Genomic DNA, 20,437 nt, shown 5'->3' on the forward strand with positions numbered 1-20,437 from the left:
AGGAGGTTGCCGAAATGTGGTCCCTTAATCAGTAATGCTTGGATGTAATTTGGGCAGCTGCTTTCCAGGGTCTGAACCTCTGCTATTAAGTCAACCGCTACAAGGACGGCCAGACCGCCACTGCCCCGGCCCTTACAATGGACTTTGATTGCCGGTGTGGCAAATGGCTGAAAACCCTGTAGAGCTACAGAGCTTACATCTTGGACCCAGGTTTCCTGTAAGAAAAGAATATCGTAACCACTTAAAAATTTTGAGAATTCAGGATCATAGAATTTGTTCTGCCATCCCCCCAAGTTCCAAGATAGTATCTTTAACAGTCAGTCCGAGTTTGAAATTTTATCTAATTCTCCCCTTGAATCTGAGAAGACACATCCATTTTTGGAGGGGAGTCCATGAGTAGAGGAGGACTGTTTCCGTGCAGATGGGCCGTTTTTCACAGGTTCACACTCCATTGGCTGGAAGATTGAAATTTCATCTCTGGAGCTCTGTATCTTATCAGGGAGTAACTTGGGCGGAGGGAAAACAGCTGGAGTGCTTGGTGATGTGGATGTTTGGTTGCAGTTTGTTGGTGGGGATAGGTTTTGAACTGCTGAGACTTCGTGAATTTTCAAAAGTTCCAACCTGAGACATTCTAGTCTGTTTGTGATGGCTAGACGTTCTGATGTTGGGAGGGTCGAAAAGGAGTTGATAAGGCCCTCTTCAAAGGAGTTTTCAAGGTGAAGATCTCCAGAACTTGAGAGTAGGCAGTCTGGTTGGCCAGGCCGTCTAGAAGGGTCCTGTTGTAATGTGTTATTTGATGTTTCCTCAGGAAGCTTTTCTGCTGGTATAGTGGTTTTCTGGCGAGGAGGATTTGAAAACAAAGCAGTTGTTACAGTATTAGTGAAGACTCGAATGGGGAAAACTCCTTTAGGACCCAGGATAGATTTCTGTTTTAGGAGTAGAGAAGGTATCCTTGGACTATTGAAGGTGAGCATAATTCTCTGTGCCTGATTTGCATAGTTAAGGAATTCTGTTGAGATTAGGTCTATAGGGAAGTGCCTCTCTATGATTAGGGTTCTCAGATGTTTGATAGCCAGGTGCTTAGAATTCCAAGGGGGGACCCACCCCTTGTACCGGCAGATAACCAGGCAGACTTTACATGGTTGTAAAATCAGGTGTTGGAGTTTTCTTTTGTCTTCTGACTGCCTTGTGTAAGGATTCTCACAGGTCCTTGTGGTTGAACCAGAAGGATAATAAGATGGCTGGGGGAGAGGCCCATTAGAGGCTAATTTGGACTCCGTCAGGGTGACTAGCCTTGAGACTGTCTGGGTAAGTTTTTCGAGTAGATAGCCATTCCTTTTCAACGCGCAGAAAATACTCTCCACTGTTCTTGCAGTCAGCTCCAAGAGTTCTCCTGCAAGGTTTTCTGTGCCTCCTTTACTGTCAGCTTCTAGGAGTGAATTGTTTGGATTTAAGTTTAGGTTTTCTTCAGTTTCTGCCAGAGGAGTAAAACGGTTCTTGGTGGGAATGCTAAATGTTGAGGCATTGCTGGTCACAAAGTAATCCCCTATTCTCGTCTGTTTTTGAGCTGGCAAGTTTAAATCCTCTTCACACCTGCGTTTTACTCCCATTCCCATATGATGAGTGGCAGCAGAGATACTTGGACAATTAGTTAAAGGAACAGGTAAGCAGACAAGCAAAAAATTGCTCCAAGCTGAAAACAATTTTTGTAACTTTGTAGTTCTGTAAAACAGTGGTTATTGAAGAAAAAAAAATTCTCCCCTTTTATACTAAAGCTGCCTATTGGAGAGCTTGAAGTTAGGCTGCGATTTATGGCCCTCTGCTAAGGAGGCACTCCTTGATAAGCGCTGCTCTTCCGTGGTTGGTATAATTAACAAAATAAGATTGAGGAATGCCTTCAGTTCAGAGTAGCACAAGATAGCACAAGATAGCACACAGCCACAGACCTTCAGGAAACTTCAATTAGCAGAGTAAAATAACAGAATAAAATATAACTTGCGGAGCAGGATAGCCGGTGTTTCTATCTGGACGCCATCTTGCCTCAAAACAGTTAAAAACTCTGAGCCTTTACAGAAATGTGAAGAATCAAGAAATTCCAGCGGTTCTCTCAGTTTCTGTACCAAAGCTGCCGATCAACGGCAGCTGAACACAGGAAGGCCCGAATTGCTAAATGCCTTCACTCTAGCTGTTTTCCTGCAAAGACAAACCTCGAATGGATTTCACTGATAAATCACAAAAGACACTTCCTTGGCCAGGATGACCCATCCTCATCTACCATAAATCATGGGCATCAACAGCCTCTAATGGATTCTGAGTCTCCGCCACAGACTGCCCAAACCGGAGGCCGGCATCGCTGGATCCTGCCTCCGCGCCAAACTACCCTTATAAATTATTAACCTGCAGTCCTGTTCCATCCGAAATAATAAAAAAGGCAGCTTGAATCTGTCTCTTGCAAGAAACCCAACGTGACTATTCCTTCTCCTAACGCATCGCATCTACCCCCCCCCACCCCCCACCTTTGAAATGATTTCTCAGAGCTCAAAAGAATCCTAGTATATATTATTCTGAGGGAAAACCTGTCATGATCAAGCAGAATACTCAATTGATTATCCTAAGAAACACCCTGGCAGAACACATCAAGGGTCCTATAGTCTTGCTTTTTCCCCCCAGAATGGACAAACAGAGGTTCTATGAAAGGTGAAAAGCTAGGCAGAGATTTCCCTCTGCCAGCAACTTTTATGGCCTCAGACACAGGCTACTGATCGGCCAATCCTCCACACAAATGTATAATCCCCCCAAAGATCTCCATGCCAGTGGCCTTCATCACATCCAGCGTCAGAGAGTTCCACAAGTCAAGGGTCGAAAAACTTAACCCACGTTTTACAACCTGAAGTATAAAGGCTGTCTGGTCTACAAAACCCAAACCTGTCAGCTCTTACTTATTTTCTGGTAGTGATCTTTGAGCGTTCTCTCGACAGAAAATATTTCCCACATTGACACACCCACCTGAGAAGCCTCAAGGTCTCCTAGATGTTGCAGAAGATCCTAGGACACATTTTACCAAGCTTACCTAAACCACGGACAAAAGATGTGGTGAACTGAGCATCTTATATTATCATCACACCAGGGAAGGCTGATATTGGAAAGCAAATTAGCTTCCAAAGGTGTCTGTTGACTGTTTCCCAACATTTTCGCTGAGAAAACCCTGACAAGCTTTCCAGGTGACTGACCCCATTTGACAATTGCTGCTTTACTTCTCAGACCCTTCTTTCTTTGCCAACATCTCTTGGTTTTGAACAGACAAAGTTTTGAACAGACAATGTGCCATGACCATAGGATCATCAGACAGTAGGGTCTACTCAGACTGGCAGGGTCTCTCAAGGGCCTCAGACTGCCTACTGTCTGATCCTCAATTGAAGATGCTGGGGATGGAACATAGTACCTGAGAGCCAGCTGGGTGTCGTGACTGAGAGCAGTGGCCTCTAATCTGGAGAACCCAGTTTGCTTCTTGACTCCTCCTTCACAAACAGCCAGCTGGGTGACCTTGGGCCAGTCACAGTTCTCTCAGAGCTCTCTCAGCCACACCTACCTTACAGGCTATCTTTTGTGGGGAGAGGATGGGTAGATCATAAGCCACTCCTTCAGGTAGTAAAAAGAGGGGGACAAAAAACAACTCCTTCGTCTACAAGCTAAGTAGATGCTCCTCCTCAGAGCTATTGGCCCCTCCCCAATATTATTGAGAGAGAAAAGTAATGGGGTATAAACCATGAACCAATGACCTGTTATATGTGATTTCCATTACTTAAGGACAAAAGGTAAGGTCAGAAGCTTGACCTGGGTGCCAGAAATTCAAACCCTGAACCCTCCTCTCTAAGGACCAAATGTTGTTTACATTTGACACAAATTCTCCATGAAGACATACAGGAGCTGCACGCCTCTGTGGCAACTTGTGTAAAAAATGCAGATGGCCTGATTCTGTTCCACACTATTTTCATCACCCAAAGTGATCCGGGTGACACAGGGGCGGTTCCATATGGACCTTGGTGGCCCCTGATGCGGTGAATTAACACCCCCTTCTACAGCCCATGGGATATCAGCTGCTGAAAATGATGCAGAGAAAAAGCAGGAGCCCACCCACCTACACTGCAATCCTACTCAGAGTTGTGATTTCTACACAGGAGTTGCCAGTAAGCCTTTCACTGGCAATATGGCTTCAAGTCCTGATAGAGAGCCTGAGCAAAAAGCAGCATCTAGTTTGGCTCGTAAGCTGTATGCCAACACATCGATAAAGAGACAGCACTGGGACACCGATACAATTTTCAGTAGGTTTCCAGGAGCAATTCAAAGTGGCGGATAAGGACTTGAGGGGGATGGGGGCTCCTCAGCATGCAGAAGGTCCAAGACACAACTCATGGACATCTCCAGTTAAGGGATCATAAGCAGGAAGTCTTGAAAAAGGCCCTTCTTTGTCTGGAAGGGGCTAGCCAGCTCTGGCATCAGCATACGCCCAGGCGGGCTTCTGGCAGGGCCCTCTGCCACCTGCCTCTGCCCTCTGCCTGAGTGCCCTTCCCTCACCCACTTGCTCACAAGCACCCCACCTCCCATGCTCCGAATTACGCCAGCTGACCACCACTTAAAAAGGAAGAGTGTGCAGGGGCTGACGGTGACAACAAAAACACTCCCAAACACATGACTTCATAGGGCCCTTGTGGAAAGGTGGCTGAGCAACTGGTCATGAGCAGGCAGGGGAGGTACGTGGGTGGGGGCAGGAAGAGAGGTGTGAGTGGAAGGCCAGGGGGTAGGTACAGAACTTGTCCTCGCTGCTAGTTCTGAGCTAGATGGCCCAATGGACAGACTGAGTGTAGGGAGCTTCATTGAGTCACGTGAGGTCCAACAGTTTAAATTATTTGGGACCAGGCTATCAGAAGGACCACCCTCTCCCACATCCCCCTGCCCATTCACTTAGACCACCGTCAGAAACCCTTCTTGGTGGTCTCTCACCTTCAGAGGTCAAGTGTGCTGCAGCCAGAGAGAAAGTCTATTTTCCCCCCTATACTGAGACCTCATCTTGAGAATAATCTTACCGAGAGATGTTTGCTGGTCATCATTTAGGTTCCAGGAATAAGCCATTCTCTTTCTCTGTGTTCATAGAGACAGGAGCATCATAGCCTCTGCATGGCCATGACCGTGACCATTTCAATGTGTTTCTTCTTAAACTTATATTACTGATGATGAAGTGTCATGTTTAGCATGGTTAGCCTGCCACAATTCTGGAAATGCAGAATGCAAGAGCTTTTGTTTCAACACGAAGTTCTCCCCTACCCGAGGATTTAGGAACAAAATTAATGAGTTGAAAATATCCGTCTCCTGTTACTTTATAAATAAATTCTGCTTACTTGGACCTCTTTAGGAGATCAGGTTGGAGCAGCAGCAAAACAACAGGATCTTAAGTGGAAATTTGAACCTGCCCAAGCAATAATTATTTCTCAGTCGTGCTTGTTGTCATCCTTTGTAACTGAAGGGGCCAGAGACAGACCCTTCAAGGTAAGAGCATTGCCACTGAGCCCTGGAGTCACGCACTGACCTTCATTCACAGCACCAGAAGTTTTTTTCTCTCTCCTCTCTCTACACAAACACAGAACTTCAGGTTCTCATTAATCCATCTGTTGGCTGAAGGACAAAGCAAAGCTACTTTCCTTCAGTCCCATCAGACAGAAATGTCAACACAAGACCGATTTCTATGTCACATGCTCTTTGGTTGCCTATTATATGAATATTCACCTTTGATGCTCCTAGGAAGGATTCAGAGCACTGCAGCCAGACCTCTCCTAATGGATACCCTGAGGACAATTAAGTGGAAACTTTCAACAAGCTGCACTGCCTCTGCTGATATGGTTACAGAAGGCTGCCTGTGGACTACAGATAAAGCAAAAGATTCTTTCTTCCAGATAAGCCCAACACACATTAGTGCTAGAAATAAGAAATTCTTAAAAACTACCCACACAAATCAAAATAACCACAGGAGCTTGTACCAGCCTTTAGAAAAACAGAACATCTGGCACACATGTTCAGGAGATCACCCGTGTCTAGACAGGAGGGCAGAGTCACACACAAGATCAATATGAATGGAGAAGGAGTTTGGATAACTGAGATTTGCTTAATGGAGCAGCAATCTATAATTCATACAGTCTATTATTTACAGCCATTGTCAAATAAAAGCATGACAGTTTCAAATGATTAAAGGGACGGACTTATCTCCTCCCACAACAACAAAACTATGGGCAGAGACAAGAGCACCGCTCCATATACCTCTAAGAAGATAACGAATCCTGCGTATTTTTCTGGGAGATCTGAGAAAGGTACAGCGAAACAGGCCATGGATCGAGATTACGCTACAAGTTAGGTGAACATCTCACATGTCCAAGCCTGATGGCTCCCGTTCTTAAGATATCCAGCCCAATTAGTTATCTGCCCTGTCCCAATTCTCTACAACCCTCTGCCTTCCACTGCGGTACCATAAATGTACAGCATGCAAAATCTGGTAATGTATGCCTCACTTACCTTTCCCTTCAAAAAATGCCTTTGCATTAGTATGCAGGCCTAGAAGAAACAGCAACTGGAAACTCCATAGCCCTGAGCAGTAATTAGGCTCCTATAATCCCTCCTGTTGCAGTCGAGACTCAAACACTATGGCAATGGACCACAGCCAGATCGATACAATTTCTTTTAAGCCTGAAGAGCCCCTTCCCTCCTCTCCCAACCTCCTTTCCGGTTCCTGAACACGTCCTAGTCATGACCGAGAATAAAGAACTTGTAGCTTGGCATTACCTTGGCCGCTACAGAGGAATTGGGCTTCTCCAAAAGGTCCCAGAGTTTCTTCCTCTTCTCCGCGCAGCAGGTGTTATCAAACTCCTCGCCTTCCCTATCCCGCATGGTTTCTGCCTCTCTCTTGAGCTCCTCGTTCATCTGCTCTTTCTTCTGGTGGTACCTCGCCTGGCAGCAGGATTCCAGATAGATCTCATCGATCCCCCAGTAGTCCAGCTCTTGGCTGAAGGACAAAGCACACATCTCCTCCATCATGTGCAGCTTGCCCGTCCGGTAGAAGTTCAAGATAGAAGTAAATGCCCCAGGGTGCCTGTCGAAGAAATACTCGTTCTCTTCCAAGTTGTAGTCATCGCATATATCCATGAGGGATTCGTGGGTGTTGCAGTCTCTGAGCTTGCCTAGCCTTGTCCGTGGTAACCTATCTAAGGTTCTCCACAAGACCTCGTGGGCCAAGCCACCCACGTTCAGCTTGACCCTTCTGGAGCAGGCCTTGCTCCTGACAATCTCCATGGGATCTGGAGGCAAAGAGGTAGTAGATCGGGATCCATTCTTATTCATCCCCGCAGGCATTGCTTGTCTCTATAAGGCTGTAACAGGCTGATGAACACTTCCAGGGGAATCAGGATTCTGAACTGGATCTCTTCACCTGTTCTCCTTCTCCTCCATGCCTGCAAGAGAAAGAACACACAGGGCCCGTGGTGACCTCCACAAATCAAACACAGCTCTTCCTTCCTTCCTTCCTTCCTTCCTTCCTTCCTTCCTTCCTTCCTTCCTTCCTTCCTTCCTTCCTTCCTTCCTTCCTTCCTTGCCGAGCTGCTGGCTTGAGAATTAATCAGACAGACAGACAAATGGCTCGTTTCAATCTGCTTGCCGAAGCGGCGGCAGCAGCAGCAGCAGCAGACGGGCTGCAAGAGCACAGGTCGCTGTTCAGTTTTTGTGGTGCTGAAACTGAACAGCCAGCCTTAAACCTGTGGGTTGGGAAGAAGTAGGAGGGAGAGGCGACAGCGAACAGGACAGGACTCCCGCACCAGGCTCAGATGTGGGAAGAACCCAGGCTGACGGGAGGGAACCCTGAGAGCTGTCCACGCCTTCAGGTGCTGAAACGGACTCCCTGAAGCACGTAGGGTCCAGCCCCTGGGCAAGTAGTTGAGCGGCACGTGGTTGAAGAACAACAGCTAGAGGAACTCAGAAACCCTGCAGTTGGAGCCAATGGCAACTCATGGGGGCCAGCCCCCTTCCCACTGATTTATCTGTCCAGGAATTAATGTCCAGGTTCTTCCCACTTCTGTCCTATGGAGGAAAACTCTTATTTAGGGGAGATCTGATGAAGAGAGGTTTGACTCCTGATAGCTTGTAGCCTGGAAATATTGTTGGTCTTGAAGGTTCTCCCTGACTTGAACCTTGCTCTTATTTAGATTTTCAGGGTGGGGTGGAGGATGCTCTGTTCACGAATGGATACTTAGCAACAGCTCCATACCAAAATGTTTCCTCATGAACAAAGGTTCTAAAAATACGTTAAAGGTTTAAGGTGTTTTTAAAATGACACTGGATTTGACTACCCCCTCTCCCCTGCCATGCATTCCCTTTCTCCTCCAGCCACCTCTCAAGCAAAAACCCAGACAGCTATCTTTGCTGGGGGGAGGGCTCAAATCTCCTCCTGGTTGCACCAGAGGTCTCTAAACAAAACAAATGGAAAGCTTTGCACCACTCTTTGGATTTTGTAAAGGATTAGGCAGGCAGTTAATCTGAGCTACTTTGCATGACTTTTCTATAAACAGTGTGCTCCTCAGAAACATTAATGGAGAAATCAGGTACACACCTACCAGAACATACCCTTGGCAAATCAAAACAGGGGCCTTGCATTCATGCACGTTCCCCTATGACAGATCACGTTCAATACTGCACATGGGGGAGGTGCAAGGACTCAAAATGCAATGTGTTATTCTTACAGAAGTCAAGGTTGTACAGGCATTTTTCAATATATGGGCACACCAATTACATTTGCATTAAGGCGAGGAACCAACCCTTGCAAGTAAATGCCATTGGAATCAACTGGTTTTACTTCCAAGGAAAGTCATTTTAGAACTGAAGTATTTGTGCCGGAGTTTGTTTGGTTTTTTTTGTCCTTAAAAACGTCAACATATTTAAGGTTACATGGGCCATTTTCTCATGCTACCCCCCCCTCAACCGTTTCTGTCCTAAAACAACTGCGAACTTTAGAAAAACAAACGCATGGACATCCTTATTATCTCTTTATAACATCTGCATGCTTGTCCCTCCACGCTGCTCATGTGCTACCTGTTTATAAATTTAACTCAAAGACGTCAGGGGCACAAGCTGACACTAATCAGAGCACCTAATTACACATCCTGCTTTGGCATGCAGAGCCTTCCCTTCCATACAGGTCTAATAAGGAGCGAAGCCAGACTGATATTTATGGGGGGGGGGTGGATCCTATATGCCTGGAGTTCTTTCCAAGGAATGCCCCTCCGGTGAAAGAAGCCATATTTAATAAGCTAACCTCTCCCCCCTTCTCGGCCCAAACTCCTTTAAACTAAGGGGCAAGGGATCTTCAAATGGGGACTAGCTGGTGACCACTTAACAAGGTGGACCGCGCACCAGTCAGAAGGCCCACAAGAGGTCCTGTTAATAGAAGAAAACACACCCGTTGTGTGTGCATGTCTTATGGGGAAGGGACTAATAGCGCTGCAGGGTTTTAAAAATAACTTTTGGCTTGGAAAGTGACCAGAAACAGAGGAAGGGTGAAAAAAAGAGAATGTTGTTTTTATGCATTTAACAAAGATACTCCACCCCCCCCCCTCTTTTTTTGGCCAAGGGGTCCTTTCCACAGTGACTCCATTTAAGCACATAAGCGCCTGCATTGGTGGTATGCTTGAGAGTGCCTGTCTCTAATAAGCTCCGGGATCACAAATGCCTCTATGGAAACTGGATCCGAGGGAGGCGAAGGGCAGAGTCAAAAGGGCAATTATGTCCCACAAGGCACGGGGATGGCTTCCATTTCGGTCGACGGGAGAGACCACGCCAGTCTGTGCATGGGAGGGGGCGCTGACACGTTAGACGCTGCAAGGCCGCCGGGCTGAGCCGCGGGAGGGGGGGGGCTTCATGGAGAATCGCCTTCTTCGCGCCCCCCCCCCATTTCCCCCCGCAGGAAAGCCTCCCCCCCCCCAGGCCGGACTGCAGCCCCGATCCAGAGCTCTCTGTGCAGCCTTCCCCGCACTGTTGCTGAGACAAGATGGCATGGAAACCGAGCCCCGGGAAGCGGCTGGTCGGAGGGGAAGGGGGCTCCTCCCGCCCTCGGCGCCACGCTGGCTGCCCCCGCCAGGAGCCCAGGCGTGAAAGGTCGCGGCAGACCCCTGCCGGGCTCCGAAGAAGCGGCGCTGGGGGGAGAGGGGGAATCCCTCCTTCCCTTCCCTCCCCTCCCCTCCCCATCTCAAGCCTGCTCATCCCCCTCGAGAGAGAGCTCGGCTGGCCAGTCTGGGCGGCTGGGTGGCCCCCACCTCTCCCCACCCCCGAGCCGGCCACTCACTTCGTTTGCCGAGATCCCCGGGGCGAGGCGAGCGGGCTTTCGGGGCCGAGGAGGGCCGGGGCCGGGGCGCTACATCCTGCTTCCGACGGAGGAGGACGGCTCAGCAGCCGCCGGGCGTCGCTTGCATCTTCCCGGGCGAAGCGGCGCAAGCAGCCGGCCACGAAACGCCCGCGCTGGCCAAGCGCCCCGCCGTGGGGCTCTGCGGGGCGGCAACGCGCCGGGGATTCGCGGCGTCTCTTTAGAGGTGGGCCAGCAGCTTCGCCGAGGGCCTCATTGGCACCCCCTTCCCTTTCCTCTTTCTCTCCTCTTTCTCTCTCTCTCGCTCTTCTTCGTCTTCTTCCAAGCCCCACCTTGAAATCCGCCGAAACCGAAAATGAGATCCGGATTGAATTCGAATTTTTTTTTTCCTCCCCGAAAGAAAACGCCCTCCCCTCGCGCGCTGCCGCTCTCTTCCCTCTCGCCTCGCGCGGCTTCTTAATGGGGATCAACAAGTCCAGCTTGAGCCTTCGCCTTCTCGCTGCAATTCTGTCCCGGACTTTGGGGCGAGCAGCTCGGGAAGTTGAGGCGAAGGGAGAGGAGAAGGGAACGGCGCCACCTTCAGGCCGGACCGCGGCATTACCGGCACGGTTAACGCTTTGCTTCCCCGGCGGCACAGGCGGAGAGGAGGAAAAACGGCCGGAGTCGTGAGATGCGCCCGCTGGACCCCCAAAAGTCACACGAAACGGTTCTTTGTTTCGAAGTAGAAGAACGTGCCAATTGGAGTGTCCCTTCCTCCACAGGGCAGGGGACAGAAGGTCAAAGTCTCAGCTAACTGTCAGCTATTGATTATCTAGTCACCCAGTACTGTCTTAATGCAGACATATTTATTGAACCCCAATGTTTCCCATGCAGTTCAGCCTCAAGAGAATACACATTCAAGTGGGTAGCCCTGTTGGTCTGAAGTGCCACAACAAAATTTGATTCCAATAGCATCTTTAAGACCAACGAAAATTTATTCAAAGCTTTGAATAAATCTTTGTTGGTCTTAAAGGTGCTGTTGGAATCAAAGTGAATACAAACAAATCCAAATTGCTGGGTGTGTTTTTTTTCAGTTTATCTATGGAATCTGTTAACCATTAACATTATGTTGTAGACAAGCTGGAGCGTGTCCAGAGGAGGGCAACAAAGATGGTGAGGGGTTTGAAGAAAGGTTGGGGGAGCTTGGTCTGTTTAGCTTAGAGAGGAGATGACTGAGAGGGGATCTGATAACCATCTTCAAGTATTTAAAAGGCTGCCATATAGAGGATGGAGCAGAATTGTTCTCTCTTGCCCCTGAGGGACAGACCAGATCCAATGGGATGAAATTAATTCAACAGAAATTCTGTCTAAATATCAGAAAGAAGTTTCTGACAGTCAAAGCGGTTTCTCAGTGGAACAGGCTTCCTCGGGAGGTGGTGGTTCTCCATCTTTGGGAATTTTTAAAGAGATGCTGGATAGCCATCTGACTGATTCTGTGATGGCTCAAGGGGGTGGCAGGTTACAGTGGATGAGCAATAGGACTGTGATTGTCCTGCATAGTGCAGGGGGTTGGACTAGATGACCCATGAGGTCCCTTCCAACTCTATGATTCTATGACTTATGGCGAACCTGGTGGACTTCTCAAGATAAAAGGCCTTCAAATGTGGGTTGTTTTTGCCTGCCTCTGTGTGGTGACCCTGGACTGCTTGCTGGAAGGATCAATTTCAAAACAAGGGTGCTTTGGATTGCTGCCTTAGCAACACATCTGTAAAGGGGGGGGGAAAGCCTTACAAACCAGAGGGAAAGGCCTCCTTTGTGTGTTAGAGAGAGAGTGGCACGTATCCATCTTTAGAGAGTGAAAGAATGCATCCTTGGGATTCATTTTGAAGTGCCACGTTACCCCGGGCTAGGATCTCATTAGTTTGTAGAGAGAACCTGCAAATGAATCCCATCCAAATGGTATGTTTCGAAGAAGAAATGCTAATTGAAGTTCCAGGAAAATGTTTCTGAACACCCATCTCCCCCCTCCCAAGGCATCAGTGGGTATTTCTCCCGATTCAATATCATTTCAGCATCTTCATCAGGGTGCAGCTGCTTACACGCAAAATCTACAGTGGTTTCTCTTCCTGGGAAAGGCTGAAAGAGGCCCAATGTATTTAGTGTCATTAATGAAGATGAATCTGGCGCTCTAATGGCTCTTAAGTGTTGCAGAGCCCCATCAGAGGCAGCTCTTTGTGGAAATCGGCCTCCTTTCCCCAGCTGCCTTAAGTAGATTTTTGAATAGATCGTTGTTTGGGACGGCATATGAATTCTTGGAAGGATTTGAGTATTGCCATTTCTTACATTTCCATCCCAAAGTCACTGGTGGGGCGAGGGCAGGGTTTAAATCTTCAAATAAAGAAATCATTGGAGCAACATGCACCTAGATTCTCCTCTTATTTATTTACTTTTCTTATGGTCTGCTTTTCTCAGCCGGACTCAGGGAAGATTGCCCAGAGAGAGTCAATACGACCAACAAGAGGGGACATTCAAGGAACAGTGAAATAGGTAAAGGTAAAGGTATCCCCTGTGCAAGCACCGAGTCATGTCTGACCCTTGGGGTGACGCCCTCTAGCGTTTTCATGGCAGACTCAATACGGGGTGGTTTGCCAGTGCCTTCCCCAGTCATTACCGTTTACCCCCCAGCAAGCTGGGTACTCATTTTACCGACCTCGGAAGGATGGAAGGCTGAGTCAACCTTGAGCCGGCTGCTGGGATTGAACTCCCAGCCTCATGGGCAAAGCTTTCAGACGGCTGCCTTACCACTCTGCGCCACAAGAGGCTCTAACAGTGAAATAGGATAGGGTTATAGAACCAACTAGGACCATGCCATTAAAGGTTGATTGACTGACTGATTGATTGAGAACCAACTAGGACAGGGGTAGTCAACCTGTGGTCCTCCAGATGTCCATGGACTACAATTCCCATGAGCCCCTGCCAGCAAACGCTGGCAGGGGCTCATGGGAAATGTAGCCCATGGACATCTGGAGGACCACAGGTTGATTACCCCTGAACTAGGAGGCATCAAGGTCAACATGACACATTCAATCAACCTCTCCCAGCCTTTTAACCATGGAGGAGCCCCTGAAAGGTGTCTCATGTTTTGAGGCATCTTGGAACCAGGCAGGAAGTGTTGTCAGCTGGCCATACCTTCCTGCCATGGCCTAGGAGGACTGTGGGGGGAGGGAAAGGTTGAGGCAGGATTAGGCACCCAGACTCCTCCCCCTTTCCCAGGCATGACAACCACGTGAGAACACCACACCCAGGGCAATGAAAGTGGCCATTGCTTTCACAGCAATGCTTGTGGCCAAATCCATTTAGGCTGGGCACAGGGGAAAGGCCAAGGAGCCCCTGGGGATATCCAACAGAGCCCCAGGGCCCTATGGAGTCTTGGCTGGGAATCCCTGCATTAAATGTTGCAAAATTCCACAGTCCTCAATAATTTATTCAAGTGACTTTGTGAAGCCTTTTACACAGTGCTCCCCTGTTACCTTCATTAAAAAAGCTGTTTTGCAAAATTTCAGGTGTATGCCTGGAGGGCTGATCCAGACCCTCTGCTTCTGCATACAGATGTCTTCCCAGGAGATGTTAGGCAGTGAGGCACCTGGAATTCTTTTGCTTCCTGCCAATCTACCCCTGGAAGTGTTGTGGTGGTTAAGAGCAGTGGCTTCTAATCTGGAGAGCTGGGTTTGATTCCCTGCTCCACCACATGCAGCCAGCTGGGTGACCTTGAGCCAGTCACAGTCCTGTTAGAGCTGTTCTCACAGAGCCGACCTGTCAGGGCTCTCTTGGCCCCTCCTACCCCACAGGGTGTCTGTTGTCATAGTAAATATTTAATGATCCTTGTACAAATGTAAAGACAGAACAGCAAAAATGGCCCAGAGGTGTCACAGTGCAAGAAAAGCAGTTTCATAGAGGGGATGTAGCAGGAGAGTTGGTAATGTGGTTCATGAAGTCCAGACGGCAGATTTTATGTGATTGCAGCCATTACTAAACATTATGAAGTTGCATGCAGACAACTCACTCCCAAGCTGATTGGCCCTCCATGGGGTGTGCTGCCAATAGGGAGAGAGAAAAAGAGCTAGAGACTCCAATGTTTTTATCCCATTACAAGTTGATTGCCCTGATGGTGTGGGGGGAGGAAAACTCGCTCCTGCCAGAGGACTGAGGCAGAGCTGCCAACTTTGGGTGAAAAAACTGGGATAGATCCCAAGGAAGGTGGGAGTTGGGGAAGGCAGAAACATCAGCGGAATATGATTACAGTTGTCGGCCTCCGGTTAAGACCTGGAGAACTTCCGGAATCACAACAGATCTTCAGGCACTAGAGATCAATTCCTCTATTTAAAAATGGCTGCTTTGGGAGATGGATTTTGTGGGACTCCCTTCCCCAACCTTCTCCCTCCCCAGATTTCTCCTCCTCCAAATCTCCAAGAGCAAGCAATCTGGGGCGTAATGCCGGGAAATCCCCTCTCCAAAGCAGCCACTGTCTCCAAGCAAACAAACCTCTGTCATCGGGGAGTGCTCCAGGCCCCACCAGGAGATTGGCAACCCTATTAAGTGGAACGGGGCCATTCCCAGGGAAACCTGCTCCTTGTTAGTGGCTGTTTCATCAGTCGGTTTCCTTCAGCCGGAGGGTCCACAGTTGCCCTTGAGGGGCTTAGCCCATCTCGGCCTTCAACACCATCCCATGCCCTGTTCCTTTGTAAGAGGGGTAGGCAAACTGTGGCCCTCCAGATGTCCATGGACTACAATTCCCATGAGCCCCTGCCAGGGGCTCATGGGAATTGTAGTCCACGGACATCTGGAGGGCCACAGTTTGCCTACCCCTGCTTTGTAAAAAGGCTTTCCTGACTAAGCACATCTGTTTGCCATCCCATCCCACCTGCGCTGCGTCTTTGCGTGGGGCGCACGTTCTCCTGCCTGGGCTGCCTGTGGGCCGGGGCAGGCCTGCTGCGCAAGATCGTTGGTTCGTGGAATGATTTAAGTGTTCCGACGGCAAGCAGATGCCATCCTCCCCAGGATGAAGACGGCAACAGAAGCAGCTTTTTGAGGCCGGGCTTTATAAGATCTGCCATCATTTATTTATGATCCCACTTGTTATTCGAAGCATTGCCCCTCTTTTCCTGCAGAGATGGTTATTGTAAAATACTAATTAATTTCAGGGGGTAACATATGGCGGCTCCCCTCCCCTATCAGACAGCGGAGCGGGGAGGCAGTAAGGCCTGTAATAGGATGAAGAGCCTGTGGCTTATTTTTCTTTCCCTCTCCTGCTTTACCACAGCAGAAGCGTTCTGGTCCCCACAGAAGCTGAAGTGCGGCTCCCTGTCGCCCTCTACTGACTGGTAGAGAAATGTCAGGTGAAGCACTGGCAGATCTTGGTACTTTTGGTCTCTCGTGTATTCATACTCTGCTCCTGAGGCAAACGTGAACATTCGTGTTTTTAAAAAGGATATAAAAAGTTCTAGAACATAGCAGACCCAAAAGGAAATCCCACAGCGGCACAGGGCCAGCACAGAAGCCAGGACGTTAAAAGCAGCACCCAAATCTATTTGGCTTAAAGTCCAATGAAATAAAGGGGAAGCTGTACATGTTGTGGAATGGACGAGTTGGACTAGGATCTGGCCAATCCGGGTTAGAATTCCCACTCATGCCATGGGAACTTGCTCACTGTCCTTGGGCCAATCACACACGCTCAGCCAAACCTACCTCAGAGGGTTGTTGTGAGGATAAAATGGAGGAGCGGAGAATGGTATAAAATGCTTTGGGTCCCCATTGGGGTGGAAATTGGGGAGTGTAAAGTAAATAAAACATAGTAAAATTAAAATACAATAAAACTAGCAGCAGTTCTTCAGAGCCAGCCGGACAAAAGGAAGATGGGAAAGGCACAAATCAACAAAACATCTGGAAAAATAAAAATGCTTTCACCTGGAGCCCAGAGCTATCTAGATTAAACACCCTGTGAGTCTCTTGTAGGAGTTCTACCATGGAGGTGCCACAACTGAGAAGGCCCTGCATTTAATGCTCACTCATCTTGTCTGCACTCTGGTACTCTTACCAGAGCAGGGCCTCAGAAGTAGATCTTAGTGGGTAAGAAGGATGCAGGAACAGGTAGTTCCTTGACCAGCCTGGTCTTTGAACTGAATTTGCCTTAGTGTTACTACTTCAGGGCTGGGGAATTCCTGGAGATTTGGGAGCAGTGCCTGGGGAGGGCAGAGTTTGGGGAGAAAAAATGAGGTCAGTGGGAAAGCAGGATGCCCTAGGAATTCCATTTTCCCCACACTCTATGGTATACCACAGATCCCACTCTCCAAAGCTGTCATTTCCTCTGTGGGAATAAAGCTCTGCAGTCTGGAGAACAATTATAACTTTGGGAAATCCCCAAGTCCCCCCCCCCCCCAGAGGCTGGCAATCTTGACGCCAGTAGGCACCCAACCAAATGACTCACAAAAACATACATTTGTTTCCCCGCATTCTTTCTCGGAAAATGAGACAATCATGCATCAGACTGACAGATATTTCTCCTAAGGATGGGGGGGGGGAAGGTGATTTAATTTTATTCCTTGTGCTTAGGTTTCCTCTTCCACCTTGCCTCCCCTCACTGATCCATGAACTGCACTGGGGATGCAGCTCAGCACAGCTGGCTCTCCTGGTGGCAGATTTAGAATTACCTCCAAAAGTAATTTGCTTTACCACTGGGCATTGACACCGTGCAGTTATTATCTAGGATTACCACCTCCAGGTTGGTAAATCCCTGGGGATTTGTGGGCGGAGTCTGGGAAGGGCAGAAATGGTGGGGGGGAAGAGCTCTAAAGAATCTGTTCTCGCCTAGCCTGCCATTGTCTTCATGGGAACTTAGTCTGGGAATCCCCAGGCCTCGTCGGGAGGTTGGCAGCTACATTATTGTATGACGCTGCATTAAAATGTCGAGTCTGAAACTGAAGCCCAGGACAGGAAACGATGTAACTTTTGGAGGCGTAATTAACCCTCCTTGTGTACTGTAGCGGCAAAATGACAAATCGGCCTTCTGAAAATAATGTCGTTTGGGTTTTCTGCCTAGGAACTAATTGTCAGACACAAAGGGGAACATATAAAAGGCTTGAATCCAGTGAAGGAAATTTTGCAGAGGGGAGGAACTGCTGCCAGCTCATTCCACACTGTAGACATCTGTCTCCCAGGAGCAATGTTGAGAGGGGGGACACTTTGGAAACCAGTGGCAGAAATCATTGATGGAAGCCATACCCAGAAGCTGTTCAGGTTCCGATTTCACACTAGGTTCCATGAATAGGCTGCCTAAGGAGGTGGTGAGCTCCCCCTCGCTGGCAGTCTTCAAGCAAAGGTTGGATACACACTTTTCTTGGATGCTTTAGGATGCTTAGGGCTAATCCTGTGTTGAGCAGGGGGTTGGACTAGATGGCCTGCATGGCCCCTTCCAACTCTATGATTCTATGATCTTGTTTCACCCAATGAAGCGGATGGACAGAAACTCCAGGACAGACACAAGAAAATATACCTGTCAGGTGTGTGTGAGTTTTAAATCCCTGAGAAGGTAGGGGATTGGATGGTCCTCTGTGGCTTCTCCCAGCTCTTGGGAGAGATGGTGGCATGGGGCAGCCAGCCTGATCTGGTCAGATTGGAGACCCTGAGCAGGGTTGGTACTTAAAGGGGGGGCACTAAGGAAAGACCATGCAGGGGAAGGCCACGGCAAACCAGCTCTGCTTCTCACTTGCCTTGAAAGCTCCTGGCTGGGGTCACCAGAACTTGGCTGCAATTTGGTGGCACTGGACACACACACACACGGAGCATAATTAACTTACATAAATTAAATTATGTTATGATGGCCATGATATTAGACAGCTTTAAAGGGGGAATAGTCATGTTAAGGGCTGCCAACTGGCTTAAAGGGGGGGAAAGTTTGATAGAAGAAGAGTTGGTTCTTATATGCTGCTTGTCTCTACCCCAGGGAGTCACTAAGCAGCTTCCAATCACCTTTTCTTCCTCTCCCCACAACAGACACCCTGTGAGGGAGGTGAGACTGAGAGAGCCCTGAGATTACTGAAGAAGAAGAAGAAGAAGAGTTGGTTCTTATATGCCACCTTTCTCTATCCAAAGGAGTCTCAAAGCGTCTTATAGTCACCTTCCCTTTCCTCTCTTCACAACAGACACCTTGTGAGGTGGGCGAGGCTGAGAGAGCCCTGAGATTACTGAAGAGTTGGTTCTTATATGCCACCTTTCTCTATCCAAAGGAGTCTCAAAGCATCTTATAGTCACCTTCCCTTTCCTCTCCCCACAACAGACACCTTGTGAGGTGGGCGAGGCTGAGAAAGCCCTGATATCACTGCTCGGCCAGAACAGCTTTATCAGTGCTGTGGCAAACCCAAAGTTACCCAGCTGGCTGCATGTGGAGGAGAAATGGGGAATCAAACCTGGCTCACCAGATTAGAAGCTGCTGCTCTTAACCACTAGACCAAGCTTAATGGGCAGCTTAAGTTTTTCATGGCATATAGAGGTAAATAACATCACCTGGTTAAAAAAAATTCCATTAGGCCTCTTTTATTGGGACAAGAGAGGTCTTTCCCTCAATAATTTGCAACCATAGAAACATTTATAGAGGACAGACCCTTTAACTGATTGTAGCGAGTATGGGAAAATGGAAACTCCAGGCTCAGAGGCAGTGTACCTCTGAATGCCAGTAGCTGGAAAGGCTAGCTTGGTCTGCTTCTGCCTCCTTCTCCTGTAGGGATGCCAGATCCATACTGAAGCAGGTGGAGAGGCAGAGATGCCAGCCCCCAGCTGGGACCTGAGAATCCCCTGGAATTAATGCTCTTCTCCAGACTGAAGAGATCCATGACCCTGGAGGATATGGTTTACTTGGAAGAGCGCTATACTCCACTGAGGTCCCTCCCTGCCCCAAATCCTGCCCATTCCTGGCTCCACTCCCAAAGTCTCCAGAGATTTCCCAACCCAAAGCGGTCAACCCTAGAGGAGAGAGAGCAGGGGGGTTCGCCAACTGGACCATTTGAGTTCTATAAGCCAACACTTCTTTTTGAGCTGTGGAAAGAATCTCCAGGCCACTCCTCACTCTGCACATGGTGTGCCGAGATCTGATCACTCCGGAGCAGAGGCTCTCAAAACTATATGAGCATTGCACTTGCCTAATGAAGAAATGTACAGATGTTAAATTGTTGTTTGCCATTGTAATTTGTAAAGGTTCACGGCTGGGGCGAGTTAGAAACCAGAAACCTTGGGGTTTTTTTTTAAAATGTAGTTTAAAGACTTTGCTGTAAGGGTGCGAAGGGCATTTGTTAATGGCATCTGTTCCCAGAATAGCTATAAAACATGTGCATTAAATGGAGGTTAGCGTGGACAAATGCATTCTGAGTAAGAAAAAGCTGGGTTCTGATAGCAGGGGAAACCAGAGGCCCTGTACGCTGAATTAAGCTTGGACAACTCCCTATTGTCACTCACCAATAGCTATTCAGACAGATGTGTCTCTGTTCTACCCTAAGCCCCAAATTTTCTCTGGCTAGAAATTAAGAATTTGCAACTACCCAGCCTGTGACGTCTGATGAAGGGGTTGGAGCTCCATCCCTTCAAGGAAAGATGAAAGAGGGCCAAGCCTTAAGGACTCTTCCCTGGGAGTAAGGACGTTCAATCCCCTCCATGCCATGGGAGTCTGGTGGGCCAGTCGTACACTGTCGGACTAATCTACCGCACAAGGTTGTTGTGCAGCTAAAATGGAGGACAAGAAAGCACTGAAAAGTGCTTTGGAGTCCCCACTGGGGAGGAAAGTGGGGAGAAATAAGGTTGCCAGCACTGGATTGGGACATTCCTGTGATTTGGGGATCCTGGGGCAAGGGGGGTGTTGGGAGGGGGAGGGACATCAGAGACCAAAGCAGCCATTTTCTCCGGGGGGCACAGATTTCTATCAGATGGAGTTAGGATTGCCAGCTCCAGGCTGGGAAATACCTGGGAGATTTGGTGGGTGGAGCCTGAGGAGGTCGGGGCTAGGGGAAGGGAAAAAATTCATCA

General features: G+C 48.5%; 1 protein-coding gene across 1 annotated transcript in view; it reads right to left on the reverse strand.

The window, feature by feature from the left end:
• KCNB1 (potassium voltage-gated channel subfamily B member 1) overlaps positions 1-10,926 on the reverse strand; it is a 214,319-nt gene extending 203,393 nt beyond the window's left edge. The window contains exons 1-2 of the mRNA XM_077335590.1: positions 10,373-10,926; positions 6,829-7,493 (exon numbers count right to left, since the gene is read on the reverse strand). Coding sequence (XP_077191705.1) covers positions 6,829-7,395 — 567 coding nt within the window. The 5' untranslated portion in view covers positions 7,396-7,493; positions 10,373-10,926. The remainder of the gene's footprint in view (positions 1-6,828; positions 7,494-10,372) is intronic.
• Between the last annotated feature and the right edge of the window lie 9,511 nt (positions 10,927-20,437).

This window comes from Paroedura picta, chromosome 4 (genome assembly GCF_049243985.1).
Source record: "Paroedura picta isolate Pp20150507F chromosome 4, Ppicta_v3.0, whole genome shotgun sequence".
NCBI lineage: Eukaryota > Metazoa > Chordata > Lepidosauria > Squamata > Gekkonidae > Paroedura > Paroedura picta.